Here is a 15601-nt window from a genome sequence, read left to right on the forward strand (position 1 = left end):
ACGGCGACCTTGTCGAGCGCATCGGCCGTAAATCGCACCAGCAGCCAGGGCAAGATCACCGTGACTCCACTCCTCGACGGCCGACCCTGTACAATGGAGGTGGACTCAGGATCGTCCGTGACGGTGATTTCTGCCGCGTCCTGGCGCCAGTTGTTCCCGAACCGAAGCCGGCGGCGGCTCCAGCCTGCGGGAACCAGAGTGTCCGACTTCCAGGGCAACCGAATTCCCTTGGCCGGACGGGACTCTGTTACTGTTGAGTATAAGGGGAAATGTGTTAAACTGTCATTCCTGATTGCAGAGGGAGACCGGGTTAACCTGCTAGGGTTAGATTGGTTTGAGCCATTGGGCATTGGTATTTCTGGGATTAACAGGATGTCTGAAAATAAATGGGGCATGCTGTACGACCTGTTCCCTGATGTATTTGCCGAAGGGTTGGGGAGGTACAAGGGCCCCCCGGTTGCGTTTGACTTAGATCCGTCAGTCAAACCTATTAGGTTGAAGTATCGGAAAGTACCTGTGTCTCTCAAACATAAGGTGGAAAAAGAGATTGACAAACTAGTTGAGCAAGGGGTTTTAGAGCCAGTACCATACAGCAAATGGGAGACCCCGATCGTAACCCCTGTCAAATCAGATGGGTCCATACGACTATGCGCCGATTACAAATGTACGATTAACAAGGCGCTGCAGCAACATTCGTACCCGGTCCCGGTAATAAGCCACATTTTGGCTTCCCTGGGGGGTGGCAAGATTTTCGCCAAATTTGACCTGGCCCAGGCATACCAGCAGTTGCCTGTCACCCCGGAGGCTGCCGAGGCCCAAACAATTGTAACCCACCAAGGGGCTTTTAAAGTGAACAGGCTGCAATTCGGGGTCAACGTAGCACCTGGGATTTTTCAGGGCCTCATGGAACGTCTACTAAGGGGGGTACCTGGCACAGTGCCCTATTTTGACGACGTGCTGATTGCGGGCGGGTCTGAACAGGAACTACTGGACCGGGTTAAAGAGGTCCTCAGGCGTTTTCAAAATGCCGGTCTCAGAGTTAAGCGCTCAAAATGCACGCTCGGGGTGGAAAGTGTGGACTTCCTGGGGTTTCGCATTGACGCAGAGGGAGTCCACCCCACGGATGAGAAGGTATCTGCAATCCAAAACGCCCCCAGGCCGGTGAGTAAGAAGGAGCTCCAATCCTTTTTAGGACTCCTGAATTTTTATCATGCGTTTTTACCGCATAAGGCATCAGTGGCGGCCCCTTTGCACGCGCTTTTGCACAAGGAGGCAAAATGGAAGTGGGGGCAGGCCGAGGAAAAGGCTTTTGTGGGAGTCAAGGAGCTGCTGACATCTAATGCCGTACTCACGCATTATGATGAACACAAGCTCCTGGTGTTAGCTGCTGACGCTTCACCTTTTGGAGTAGGCGCAGTTTTAAGCCATCTGATGCCTGATGGGAGCGAAGCGCCTATCGCTTTTTATTCTAGATCACTATCTGCGGCAGAGCGGAACTATGCCCAGATAGACAAGGAGGGTCTGGCGTTGGTAGCGGCTGTCAAAAAGTTCCATGATTTTATTTTTGGCAGACGATTTTTGCTGGTCACTGACCACAAGCCGCTACTGGGGATTTTTGCGCCCGATAAGCAATTGCCAAACATCATGTCCCCACGCATGCTTAGATGGGCGATATTTTTGCAGGCTTATGATTTTGACTTAGAGCACCGGCCTGGGAAAGCGATTGGGCATGCGGATGCCCTCAGCCGGTGCCCGGTGCCGGACATTGGCGCAGACCCTGCCCCCGCCTGTGAGGTCTTGGCAATTGAGGAGCTTCCTCGACCCCCGGTATCATCCAGGGACATTGCAGCACACACGGCCAAGGATAGCGTGCTGTCCCGAGTATTAAACTGGGTTTGGAGGGGGTGGCCGGTTGGAAGCGTTGAACCGGAGTTCGGCCCTTACAAAAGCCGTCAAAATGAACTATCCATTTCTAAGGGCTGTGTATTATGGGGGAACAGGGTGGTGGTTCCTGACAAACTCAGGACGAGAGTGTTAGAGTCGCTGCACGAGGGTCACCCCGGTATGGTACACACCAAAGCGTTGGCCAGAGGGTATGTCTGGTGGCCGGGGCTGGACAAAGAGATCGAAGAATGGGTACGAGGGTGTCCCAAATGCCAGCAAGTCAGACCCGATCCCCCACAAGCTACACCCCAAGGCTGGGAGTCATCTGGTAAACCCTGGGCCAGATTGCATATAGATTTTGCTGGCCCTCTCCAAGGGCAAATGTTCCTAATTGTGGTGGACGCTATGTCCAAATGGCTGGAGGTCGTGCATATGAAATCGACCACATCACTTGCTGTGATCCATGCGCTCCGCCGACTTTTTGCCACCCACGGGTTGCCTGACGTCATCGTCAGTGACAACGGGCCTCAATTTGTGTCTGAGGAATTTAGGCTCTTCCTCACGAGTAATGGCATACGCCAAATGACTTCGGCCCCTTTCCATCCGGCATCTAATGGCCAAGCCGAACGGATGGTCAGGACGGCCAAAGAGGCCCTGGGTAAAATGGACGAAGGGGACTGGAGCCAGAGGCTGGGCTCCTTTCTTTTGCTGCAGCACACCACCCCCTGTAGTGCTACAGGCCGTAGTCCGGCCGAATTGTTAATGGGGCGGAGACTCACGACCCGTTTGAACCGAATGCACCCAGACCTCACTGAAGAGCAATCCGAGCGTACCACGGCGCAACCGAAGGTGCGCATGTTTGAAAAAGGGGACAAGGTTTTCGCACGAAATTATGCAAACGGGCACTTATGGCTTCCTGGGGTTATATCCGACTCTGTGGGTACTCGAATGTATGTGGTGCAGTTAGCTGACGGTCGAATATGGCGGCGCCACATAGATCAGTTAAGGAGACGTTGGGCTAGGGACAGCGCTGACTCTCCGACGGCTGAATCCCCTGATGTCGAGTGGACACCCCCAGAGCAGGCGGTGAGTACCGAAAGGCCCGGTACTGTCCCCGAGTCAGGGCAGAACCCTGTGTGCGGGGCTGAAATCCCAGTCGAGTCTGTGCCTGATCCAGGCTGTAGTGAACCCCACTCTGACCCACAACCTTGTCTGCCCGTGGTGCCTGCACCGCTCCGCAGGTCCCAGCGTTCGCGGCAAATGCCGACTTATCTGAAGGACTATGAGTGTAAATACTGTTGGAATAACTGATGTACAAAGGTTGATTGCATGTTTGTAAATAATAAAACAATTGGGATGATGGCTTAACTTAGGGGGGAGGAATTGTAATGTATTGAAATGATTACATGAATCACCTCATAGGACTCCTATGTTAAGCTTCGAGCCAGACCAGGGCTCCTCTGAGCGAACTTCCTATTGGTCGCTTCGTAACAGCGACCAATCAGAACAATACCATTCCCTAGGAGGGAAAGACTCCCATTGGTCTTTATCCTAGCAATCTCATTGGTTGTTATTTGTAAATAGGCGTGGCTACATTAGCCCGGTTATGTTTAAAAGGAGCATAAGCTCCCACTGTTTCCTGTTCTGGTTTCTTACTGAGTTAGTGCTTGCTCGTTACTTCCAATAAAGCTGAATCACTTGCTGAATCACTGTACGAGTCCTTTGTTAGCGCGATCTAACAATTATCTTTGAGAACTTCTGAAAGGTGGCCAAGAGTTGTCAGTGATGGTGCCCAGAAAGATGCAGGGAACATTTTTATATACTAGAAAAAGAGGAGAAAAATTGCAGCAAGGCATAATGGGCTTCCAAATCTGAGTTGGGAAATCCCTGGAGATTTGGGGATGGAGGCTATGAAATGTGGGGTTTGGAGAGGGGAGGGACCTCAGTGGGGTATAATAACGGTGCACCCTCCAGAGCAGCCATTTTCTCCAGAGGAACTGATGTCTGTGGTCTGGAGATGATTTGTAATTCTAGGCGATCTCCAGGCCCCACCTGGAGGTAAGCAACCTTATATGGTGCCATGCTTGAAGCAGTCCCTCCTAGCTTCCATGCAGCTGAGGCTAGGGCCAAGAGGGCCGAGGGGGAATGATGGGGTGACTTTTTGCACCCAACAAGTTATGGCTTCCCTGGTTGCACGGGGCAGAAAAGGAGCCAGGAAGCAGGAAGAGTTCACTAAGTTTGGTTTCTTGGTGCAAAGATGACTGATTCATTGTTCTAGCCTTTCCTGGTGCTGTACCACCCCTTATTTCCTTCTTCACCTCGTACAATGATGGTGGTGGAAGCAGGGTCTGTTGCTGCTCTAGTCTGAACTGGTGTGAGGCCTCATATAGGATAGGCAGCATACTCCAAAGTGGGGCAACTGCCAAGGCCCAGACCTTCCACCAGGGCCCACCACTACTGCCCCTTGCCCATGTGGCTAACCTGCGACCTGGCTGCACATGCTGTCCAGCACCACTGGGGAAAGGGCATGCAGGTGATGCATGTAGCTGGGAGCATGAGAGGTGAAATGGCTGGCAGGGGAAGGATGCACAGTTGGGCAGTGGTGGAGGGCCACACAGGTGGATCAGCAGATTGGGGGTGTGTGTGTCAAACTTGGTCTCTAGTTTGCCATGATTTGGGGCCTGTAGTGGGAGGGAAATTTCTGAGGGGGGGGGTGAGTGGATGAGTGTGTGAACCAAAAAAGTAGGCCAATATAACTCTTCCTAAAATACCTCCCTTGTACAGGGATGACCTTGGAGCCAAACTGTGCCTGCTTCGCTATCATAGATAACCAGGGGTCTTGTTGTAGAAAAAGAGCTGCCGGAGCTCATTAGCATAACTCATTAGCATAACTTATTTGCATATGCCACACCCCCTGACATCACCGGAAGTGACAGAAGGCCACACCCCCTGACATCACCGGAAGTGTGTCAGAAGGCCCGGCTACTTACCCTCCTGCTTCATCCTCATTCCAAACGGAATGAGGATCGAAGCAGAGGGCGGGGTAAAGAAGGGGGCGGGGCTTCACCACGTGACCGCCCCGCCCCCTAGAGGTTCTCTTCTGGAGCTCCGTACCTGAGAGCTCCCCCCCGACTAGAGCCCTGTAGATAACAAATTGTATATAAACCTGTGGGGGTGTAGCAAGTACAAAATCTAGGCCGGTCACTTGTGCAGTGTGATTGGATGTGACTGAAGGGGAGGTTCTCCCACCAGAACCTCAGTTCTGGCACAGTACTGATTTGGCTTGGAACATGATTATTTCTCAATAAACAAATAACTGCCAAAGAGTGTTGCTGAGAGTAACTTTGTCCAGAAGTCTGACAGGGGAGTGACAGTAGGGGCCCTGAACACTGTCTGCCCTGGGCCCCAAAGTTCTGCCTTGCTAGAACATTAGAACATAAGAGAAGCCAATGGCCCATCCAGTCCAACACTGTCACACAGTGGCTAAAAATACCAGGTGCCATCAGGAAGTCTACCAGTGGGGCCAGGACACTGGAAGTCCTCCCACTGTTGCCCCCCGCAAGCACCAAGAATACAGAGCATCACTTGTCCCAGACCGAGAGTTCCTATCTAAACCTAATAGCCACTTAGTGGCCTCTGCCCCATATGTTTAGCCAATTCCCTTTTGATCCTGTCCATGCTTGTAGCCCTCACCACCTCCTGTGGCAGTGAATTCCATGTGTTAATCACTCTTTGGGTGAAGAAGTACTTCCTTTTATCTGTTCTAACCCAACTGCTCAGCAATTTCATTGAATGCCCATGAGTTCTTGTATTGTGAGAAAGGGAGAAAAGTACTTCTTTCTCTACCTGCTCTATCCCATGCATAATCTTATAATCCTCAATCATGTCACCCCTCAGACGTCATTTCTCCGAAGTTAAAGAGCCCCAAGCGCTTTAACCTCTCTTCATAGGAAAGTGCTCCAACCCTTTTATCATTCTAGTTGCCCATTTCTGCACTTTCCCCAATGCTATAATATCCTTTCTGATTGGTGTGGTGACCAGAATTGCACACAGTATTCCAAATGAGGTTGCACCATCGATTTATACAGGGGCATTATGATACTAGCTGATTTGTTTTCAATTTCCTTCCTAATAATCCCCAGCATAGCGTTGGAGTTTTTTATTGCAGTCACACGCTATCTTGACATTTTCATTGAGTTATCTACTACAACTCCAAGATCTCACTCTCGGTCAGTTTCTGCCAGTCTGCAAATTTAGCCACTTCACTGCTTACTCCCAACTCCAAATCATTAATGAACAAGTTAAAAAGCATCGGACCCAGTACTGATCCCTGTGGCATCCCACTGCTTACCACCCTCCACTGAGAAAATTTCCCATTTATACTCACTTTCTGTTTCTTATTAATTAGCTCAGTTTTTTTATCCTTTTATCCCATAATACTTATTTAGGAGCCTTTGATGAGGAAGTCAAGGTAAACAACATCTATTGGTTCCCCCTTGTCCACATGTTTGTTCACTCCCTCAAAGAACACTAACGGGTTAGTGAGGATATTTGTTTGCAGAACCCAAGCTGAGTCTGCCTCAATGGGCAGAGCAATGGGGGCAGAGCAGGGTTGAAGGTGTGGACCATCCTATCCCATCATGCTGGGTGAGACTAAAAAGAAGAAGAAAAAAGAAACAGTCAAACCTATCCAATAATGAGTGAACACCATTAAGGGGTAACAAAAGCATGCTAAGGTGTGCTTTTAGCAGTTTTTTAATGGAGGAGAAGAAAGGGTGCTGAATAGTGAAGGAAGAGAATTCCTTGCATCAAGGGCCACAAGACAGAAAGCAGAAAGGTGTTGACTGAGAAGATTATGGCTTGAGAAAAGGAGGGACTGTGGAAAACAGGGAGCAGAGAATGGAAGGAAGGCACATGCAAAAAACAGATTTAAAAGTCTGAAGTTTCAGAACTTTGTATGGGACAGTAGGGAAGCTAATGGAGATATAATAATTGTGTGCCATGAAGTTGCAGCTCGTTTAAGGCAATGCTGTAGGCCTTTCAATGAAAGAGATGTGCAGAGGTGGTTTCCCATTTGTTTCCTCTGCATAGCAACCCTAGTCTTCTTTGATTGGCCAACCGTGCTTAGCTCCTGAGCTCTGGTGAGATTGGGCTAGTTTGGGCTATTCAGCGGCTCAGAATTGAAGCACAAAGAAGGGAAAATTAAGCAAGGCAAAGAGTTAGGAATGGAGACAAGGTTTAAAGCTGGGAGACAGGAAGGCTGATAAGCAAAACATGGCAATGATCACCACCGCATGGAACAAAAATCAGAAGAAAGGTTTTTTAGGAAAATTTGGCAGATAAGAGAGGACACATTTTAGAAATATTCTTAGAGATTCTTGCAAGAATAGTAATGTGAGCAAATCAAGAGGAAGATCAAAGATACTGCAGTGTAACATCGAGAAGACACAAGAGTGATGTTGACAACTAAGAAGCGAAGAGAAAGAGAGGAGTTAGGGGAAACACAATTCATTTTGTCTTCTGCATATTCTTTGAGATGATAATCTAACATCCACGCAAAAATAGCTGTAATGCTATTGGAAATAGAAAGCAAGGAAGGATTAGAAAGATAAGAGCAGGATATTGTCCCTGTAAGAACGATATTACACGAGGAAAGAGGAAATCAGATTACGAAGTGGAAGAGTATACAAAGTGCAGACAAGGGGACTGAGAACTGAGTCTGGGGACGCATCAACAGAGAAAGGTAGTTGAAAAAAAGCGGTTCAAGAAGTTTGGAGAGAAGAGAAGAATTAACAGGAACATTGGAAGACTGATTTATGGGACAGGAATGAAACCAAGAAAGGACAATTCCAATAAACCCCAAAGAATGAAAAGTACTAGAAAGCAGAAGTTAATCAAGTGCCCTCACTTCTCAAATGTCTGTTATTCTGTTTTGGTTGCTATGTAGAGGCTACATGTCTGGGGGGGGGGTAGGCAACTGTTAGTTTGGTGGGAGTGATGCTCTGGGAGGTACGTGCAAATACCGTGGGGTGATTGGGTCCTGATCTTTAGTGCCTTTACTTGTACACCCTATATCTGTAACCTTTGCATGCTAACAATAGCTCATGTCCAATATGTTATCTGTCAAAGTCTCAATAAAGTTAGCTTTCTTCTAAGTGTCTGGTGTTGAGAACTGATTTAACCAGGATCCTGACAGCTAGATCAGTTCATGGAATATGTATCTCTTAATGGGCATTACCCATCATAGCTAGGAATAGAACTTCTATTTAAAAAGACACTATACCTTTAATTTCCAGATATATTGGGTACGTACAGCGGGGAATGGCCATTGTTTTCATAGTCTGCTTGAGTTGTTGGAAAAGCTGTGCTGGACAAGATGGTCCTTGGTTTCATTAAAACAAAACCCCAGACCCTCAGCTTAGGAAAATTCAAATCCAAGTTTTGGCAAGTAAATAAATTTGAGTTAGAATTTCTTTGAGAGTAATAAAGTGTCAGCTCTGGTATGTGGCTTTTGAACATGACAGCTCCATGTTCTCACAGCTAACGGCGGCAGATGGATTTATTGACTGATTACGTTCACACCCAGCTCTTCTTCAGGGCAGCTGACATGTGGTTTGTTCCCAGACAGCTTCTCATCCAGGCATCTTACAAATGCCAGGCTTTGCAAGCCTCCTCAAATGGATCTAATCAGTTTTTAAAAACTGCTCTTGCCAGAGGCTGTCTGGAGAGTACAAGGAGAGCTGGAGAAGGGAGAACTGGAACCGGGCTGGGTGCAGGCTTGTTTCAAAATCGGGGGGGGGGCAGTTCAGAGGCAAGGGGGGGATTGAGCTATGAGGCATTAAATAGGAACTACTTGAGACGTGCTTTGGCAGAGTTTTCAGGGCTGAAAAAAGGGAAAGAGAGCAAGCCAGAGAGGGTCCCACAATATGCAACAAAGGATTTTAGGGAACTGCAGTGGCTTGAAAGAAGAGAGAGAAAAAGAGGCTGGATTTATACCCCAGTCTTAGAGCACTTTACAATCTCCTTCCCTTCCCCTCCCCACAACAGACACCCTGTGAGGTAGGTGGGGCTGAGAGAGCTCTGAGAGAACAACTCTGAGAACTGTGACTGACCCAAGGTCACTCCAGCAGCTGCATGTGGAGGAGTGGGCAATCAAACTCGGTTGTTCCAGGGAAGAGTCCACACTCTTATCCACAACACCAAACATCTACAGAGTCACTCAGACAAGGTCAGAGTCTGGCTGCTGTCCAAGGAATCATTCATAACCAAAAACAACTCGGGGGCTGTCTGAACAGGTGGAAATGGGGAAATCCAGCTATTCCCAGCAAGCAAGGTCCTCCCCCAATAAACTGAAATGGAGAGGCCCCTAACTGGGCTACTTCATTATGTACAAGTTAGGGAGACCAGAAGTTTGAACTTAGAATCATAGAAACATAAGAGTTGAAAGGGATCTCTAAGGTCATCTAGTCCAACCCCCTGCACAATGCAGGAAATTCACAACTACCTCCCCCTCCAAACCCCCAGTGACCGCTGTTCCATGCCCAGATGATGATAAAAAACCCTCCAGGATCCCTGGCCAAGCTTCCTGACCCCAAAGTGGCAAGCACTGAGGCAACCCTTCCTGCCCTCCCTCACATGATCTGCCTAAATTCACAGAATCTGCATTGCTGTCAGATGGCCATCTAGCCACTGTTTGAAAACCTCCAAAGAAGAAGAGCCCACCATCTCCCCAGGAAGCCTGTTCCACCGGGGAACCGCTCTGTCAGGAAGTACTTCCTAATGTTTAGCCAAAAACTTTTCTGATTAAATTTCAACCTGTTCTGGTCTGACCTTCTGTGGCAACAGAAAACAACTCCGTACCATCCTCTATATGAGAGCCCTTCAAGTACTTGAAGATGGTTATCATATCACTTCTCAGTCGTCTCCTCTCCAGGCTAAACATACCCAGCTCCTTCAGCCTTTCCTCATAGGATTTGGTCTCCATACCCCCCACCATCTTTGTTGTCCTCCTCTGGACATGTTCCAGCTTGTCTATATCTTTCTTAAATTGTGGTGCCCAAAACTGAACACAATACTCTAGGAGAGGTCTAACCAGAGCAAAGTAAAGTGGTACCATCACTTCGCATGATCCGGACACTATACTTCTGTTGATGCAGTCCAAAATCGCAACTGCATCACACTGCTGACTCATGTTCAGTGGATGGTCTACTAAGACCCCTAGATCCTTTTCGCGCATACTACTGCCAAGACCAGTCTCCCACATCCTATAATTATGCATTTGATAGCATAATTGAAATTCATTTTATTTGTTTTAGCCCAGTTTTCCAGCCTGTCAAGATCATCCTGTATCCTGTATCCTGACTCTGTCTTCTGCCATATTTGCTACTCCTCTGCAATTTTAATAAGCAGTCCCTCTATCCCTTCATTCAAATAGTTGATAAAGATGTTGAACAAAACAGGTCCCAGGACAGATCCTTGAGGCACTCCACTTGTCACTCCTCTCTGAGGAGATGAGGAACTTGTGTGTGTTTGTGTAATATGCAAAAAATTAAAAATATTTTAGTGGCTCATCTTGTCTTCTTGGGTTTAGAGGTCAGGGCGAGATTGCTGTCCTGCCACATGAAAAAAGTTAAATGTAGGGTGTCCAACCCTCTGGAGATCTCTTGGAATTATGACTGATCACCAGAATACAGAGATCTATTTCCCTGGAGCAAAAGGCTGCTTTGGAGGGTGGACTTGATGGCATTATAGCCCACTGTCACTTGCTTCCCCAGGCCCTGCCATTCTCAGGCTGCACCCTCAGATCTCCGGGAATTTCCTATCCCAGAGCTGGCAATCAAAGGCCATCAAAGAGAGGGCAGGAAGCAGGCAAAGCCCACTCCCAGCTTCAGCTGCTATTAAAGAGCCTAAGAGGAAGAGGGCAGGATGCAGCCACATGCTCCAGATATGCTGGGGAGGCTGTGTGGCTTCACCAGACTTGGCTTCCAGGTGGGGTCTGGAGGTCTCCCAGAATTTCAACTGATCTACGGATGACTGAGATCAGTTCCCCTGGAGAAAATGGCAGCTTTGGAGGGTGGACCCTATGGTATCATATCTTACTCAGGTACCTTTTCTTCTACCCCCAAATCTCCAAGAATTTCCTGACCCACAGTTGGGAACCCTAGCAAGTCGCTTTCAGGACTAGGGCAGTTGTCTTCAAACTAGCGCTCCTTTTTATCTCAGCCAAGAATCTCTAAGAAATATTTCTACTGAATTTAATGTCATGTTTGAAATGTCACCCAAACTCTGGAACGCTCTCCCCAGGGAGACTCATCTGTCCCTTTCGGTTGCCATCTTTCGACAGTGTGTGAAGATTTTTGTTTCGTTTGGCGTTCCCTTCTTTCTGCCCACTGTTTTAAACATTTTTATGTTTTTGTATATGTATTTTAGTTCTAGTTTTGATTGTTTCAAAGATATTTTTGTTGGCTGTAGTGGTTTTTTAAAAGATGTGATTTTATTATGTATGTTTTAAATTAAAACAATTGTAATGAAGCAATTTTTCTCCAGGCCACTTTGGCTGGACATCCTGGAGGTTTTTTGTCATCGTCTGGGCATGGAACAGCAGTCAGTGTGTGCGTGTGTGTGTGTGGGGAGGTATTTGTGAATTTTCTGCATTGTGGAGGGGGGTTGGACTAGATGACCCTGGAGATCCCTTCCAACTCTATGAATCTATGTTCTATGACTCTATTCATTGGTTAGCTGCTTTGGTGGCCCTTGTGAGGTCAGAAAGGTGAAGTATAAATGTTTTAAAAATGAAATAAAAATATAAACAATAAACCAGTTTGAAGCCAGTTTTGTCTGGGAAGTAAGGGGGGAAAAGTAGAATGACTGAGGGAAGAAAGGTCTGGAGGACTGTCAAGTTTGTGAAGATGGAATGCCAGTGTTGTCTAAGCACATGGGAAACTGACACTAACAGCAGTGACATCTTTGCTGCATTTTCTCATTAAAGACCCATTCTACTTCCTTTGCACCAACACAAGTGGAGGCTGTAAATAAGAATATAGGAATGTAAGACCATTAGAATAGCCCTGCTGGATCAGACCAGTGGTCCATCTAGTCTAGCATCCCATCTCACACTGTGGCCAGCTAGTTCCCTGATGTTCCCTCCTGGCACTGGTATTCAGAGGTTTACTGTCTCTGAATGTGGAGATTCCCTTTAGCCACCATGGCTAGTAGGCACTGATGGACCTCTTTTCCATGAACCTGTCTTATCTCTCTTTAAAACTGTCTATGCTTGTGGCTATAACTAAAAAATCTGGACATGCTTGGCAAGTACAGATTTGCTAGCCATGTGAGATTCACCTGTACCACTGATATCTCTTTTCTCTGCACTCTCTTTCCCCTCATGTTGTCCCTTTCCACCATTCTTTTTCTTTTCAAAGAATTCGAAAAGAGCAGTGCCAGAATTGCCAACATGACCCACTTGAAATCACAGGGTACACTGCATCCCCCAGTTGAAAGGCATAACCTACTAGATGACAGTCATTAGAGAATGCCTCCAATAAACCCAGCTGTGGAAGCAGCTTTGGCTAATGACTGGATCTTTCAATACATTTGGGAATTAGATGACTCCCAATCCCCCCCCCACCCGAACAAGGCAAAGTATATTGAACATGGAGAATTCATTACCACAAGAGGTGATGCCCTCTAGCTGAGATGGCTTTTTAAAAAGATTAGATATCTCATGGAGGAGAATGGGTCTACTTATGGTTATGACAGTTGATTGAACTTACATGGTCAAAGACAGGATGTTTCTAAGCACCAGGGGGTCAACCCCTGCCTTACTTTATTACAATAGTTGGGCTGAGGTGTCTCTAGGCATGCACTGAGCTAAAAAAAAAGAAAACATACGCTGCGGTCACACACACTAAATAATCCACTTTCAATCCACTTTCAGTGCACTTTCCAACTGGATCTTGCCAGTTCACACAGTAAAATACAGTTGGAAACTGCACTGAAAGTGGATTGAAAGTGGATTATTTAGTGTATGTGACTAGAGCCTTAGTGACACGTATTCTAACTAAAAACAAAAACTGTTCTTGATTGGAAAAGGGAAAAGATGGCAGGTGCTTGGAATAAATACAGAACTAATGTCTTAGTGACACGTATTCTAACTAAAAACAAAAACTGTTCTTGATTGGAAAAGGGAAAAGATGGCAGGTGCTTGGAATAAATACAGGACTAATGCGTGTCAAAAGAGACCCAGGAAGAATCCACAAAAACAAAAAAGAAGAAAAAAAGAATGACACATCAGCTAGATAGATGCAGTTCCTAAAGTATGATCATAAACTGACTCACACCCATATAAGATATTGACTTCAGTGGTCTTAGAAGAGTTTAAGGATTGCACAGCTCATCATTTAAGGCCCCTGCCACATGGGGGGGAAAAGTATGGCCAAAATGCGGCTTTTTAAAGCCGCACCAAAAGAAACATGCAGCAGTGGGATCACATAGATCCCCTGAGCCGCTGCGCAGTTCCTCCCCGGCACGATCAGATGCCGGGGGGGGGGGGGAACTAACTGAAGGGAGAGCGAGGCTGCCGAACTGCGCATGTGTGCATGTGCGCAGTTCAGCCGGGAGCCTGGATTGCTCTGGATGACGGGCACGGCGGCGATCCCATGGCCATGCTTGTTGCGGTGCTTCAGGTAAGTCCTCCTCTGTAGGAGGTTCTTTTTTGCAGCGGCTTTCCCGGATTTAGGGATGGATTGGGGACGGGTACACGCCGCTTTCCAGATGTTGCAGTGAGATCACGCCCGTTTGCTGCACCCCCGATCCGTCCCTCTCCCGGGCCAAAATCTTCTGTGTGACCGGGGCCTAAGATACTTTATTGGCAGATGGCCCTAAGGTGGATAGTCCAGGCTAGCCTGATCTCATGAGATCTAGGAAACTAAGCATGACCCACTTGAAATCCTTCCTTATGTTGATGGGAGACCACCAAGGAATACCAGGTTCATGATGCAGAAGCAAGCAATGGCAACCCCCCTCTGAATGACTCCTGTCTTGAAAACTCCACCAGGTGTTGCCATAAGTCAGCTGTGACTTGATAGCCCCCCCCCCAACACACTGGGAGATTGATAAGCCAACAGGTCTGGTTCTCCTCAGTCTCCCAATGATAGTCAGAAGCAGAGCAAAGGACAAGGAATCCTGGTGCCCAGTGACCCCATTGTCTCAGTCTCCAGTGGGGTAAATGGGGCTTGTCAAGTGAGGTTTCAGGAACAAAGCTAAATCGGTGGGAAAAACCATTCATAGGTCCCGGTCACATGGAAGGTTTTGGCCCGGGAGAGGGACGGACTGGGGGTGTAGCAAACGGGTGCGATCTCACCACACCATCTGGGAAGCAGCGTGCACCCGTCCCCGATCCGTCCCTAAAGCCGGAAAAGCCGCTTCAAAAAAGAACCTCCTACAGAGGAGGACTTACCTGGAATGCCGCATCAAGCGCAGCCGTGGGATTGCCGGCGTGCCTGTCGTCTGGAGCAATCCAGGCTCCCGGCCGAACTGCGCATGCGCACACATGCACAGTTTGGCTGCCGCGCTCTTCCTTCAGTGGCTTTCCCCCGGCATCTGATTGTGCCAGGGAGGAAGTGCGCGGCAGCTCAGGGGATCTGTGTGATCCCGCCGCCGTGTGTCTCTTTTGGTGCGGCGGTAAAAAGCCACACTTTGGCCGTGCTTTTTACCGCCGTGTGTCAGGGACCATAGGTAGCATGTTGTAGAGGTTATAGTATCAGACTAGGATCTGGAAGACTCAGGTTCAAATCTCTGCTCTGCCATGGAAGCTTGCTGGGTGACTTTGGACCAGTCACACACTCTCAGCCTAACCTACCTCACAGGTTTGTTGTGAGGAAAAAACAGAGGAGGGGACAATAATGTGATCTTATAATGTAGTGGGTTGCCGCATGGATGAATGACAGACTACGACGTGGTGCATAGCACGCTTTATTGGTACAAACAGAACATCCGACAAACGGCCGGCAGGCCAACTATATACACACCTGGGGACACACCCCTGGTCACCATTGGTGGGTTTGAATCTCCCGCCATGGTTCCCATTGGTTCCCCAGTGGCGGGACTAGGAGCCTAGTCCCTATTGTCCCTTAGAACTCAAGCTCAGGAAGAACGCTGGCCCCCGGTGGCGGCCAGCATACACAACATCTCTCCCCCCATAGTACGGACCTACCCTAGGTCACATAGTCCTTTAGATACGACGGGGACCATCGCTCTCTTGTGGACCGTCGGGGGGGGGGCGGGGTCGGACCTTCGGTTGGCCCGCCTGCTGCGTTGGGGAACCCCGCCTGTGGAGGCCCTTCTGGCCCTGCTGCATCGGTGGCCGGGGCTTCTTCCGTGATTGCTGGCGAGGCCGGCGTAGAGTTGGGAGACGCTTCTGGGGTAGTCTCTGGAGCTGCGGGTGCCTGTTCGTCTCTTTCCCCGGCGGGCTGTAGTTCCCGGTCCTGCATGTTGCCGTGTTCCGGAAGCATGCACCGACGGAGCTGATCTATGTGCCTCCGCAGTACCTGGCCGCACTCGGTAGACAACTCATACATCACTGCTCCGAGGGGGCGAATGATGCGGCCCGGTAGCCACTCTGGCCCCCTTCCAAAGTTCTTTGCGAAGACCGGGTCTTCAGGGAAAAACCCTCGCGGCGCTTCCCGCAGCTCCGGCGTGTTCCGCAATTCTGGAGCTC

At 48.4% G+C, this 15601-nt stretch overlaps 1 protein-coding gene across 1 annotated transcript; it reads left to right on the plus strand.

Annotated features, from left to right (window-relative positions):
• Window positions 1-525: 525 nt before the first annotated feature.
• On the plus strand, window positions 526-15497 carry LOC107107741 (uncharacterized protein K02A2.6-like; the record flags this gene model as incomplete). Its single annotated transcript, XM_015408058.1, has 3 exons — window positions 526-1710; window positions 1861-2517; window positions 15360-15497. Coding segments are annotated over 3 exons (1980 nt in total), but the record flags the coding sequence as incomplete, so codon positions are not given.
• Window positions 15498-15601: the final 104 nt, after the last annotated feature.

Source organism: Gekko japonicus, unplaced genomic scaffold (assembly GCF_001447785.1).
Source record: "Gekko japonicus isolate JY-2015 unplaced genomic scaffold, Gekko_japonicus_V1.1 scaffold36, whole genome shotgun sequence".
NCBI classification, from domain to species: Eukaryota; Metazoa; Chordata; class Lepidosauria; order Squamata; family Gekkonidae; genus Gekko; species Gekko japonicus.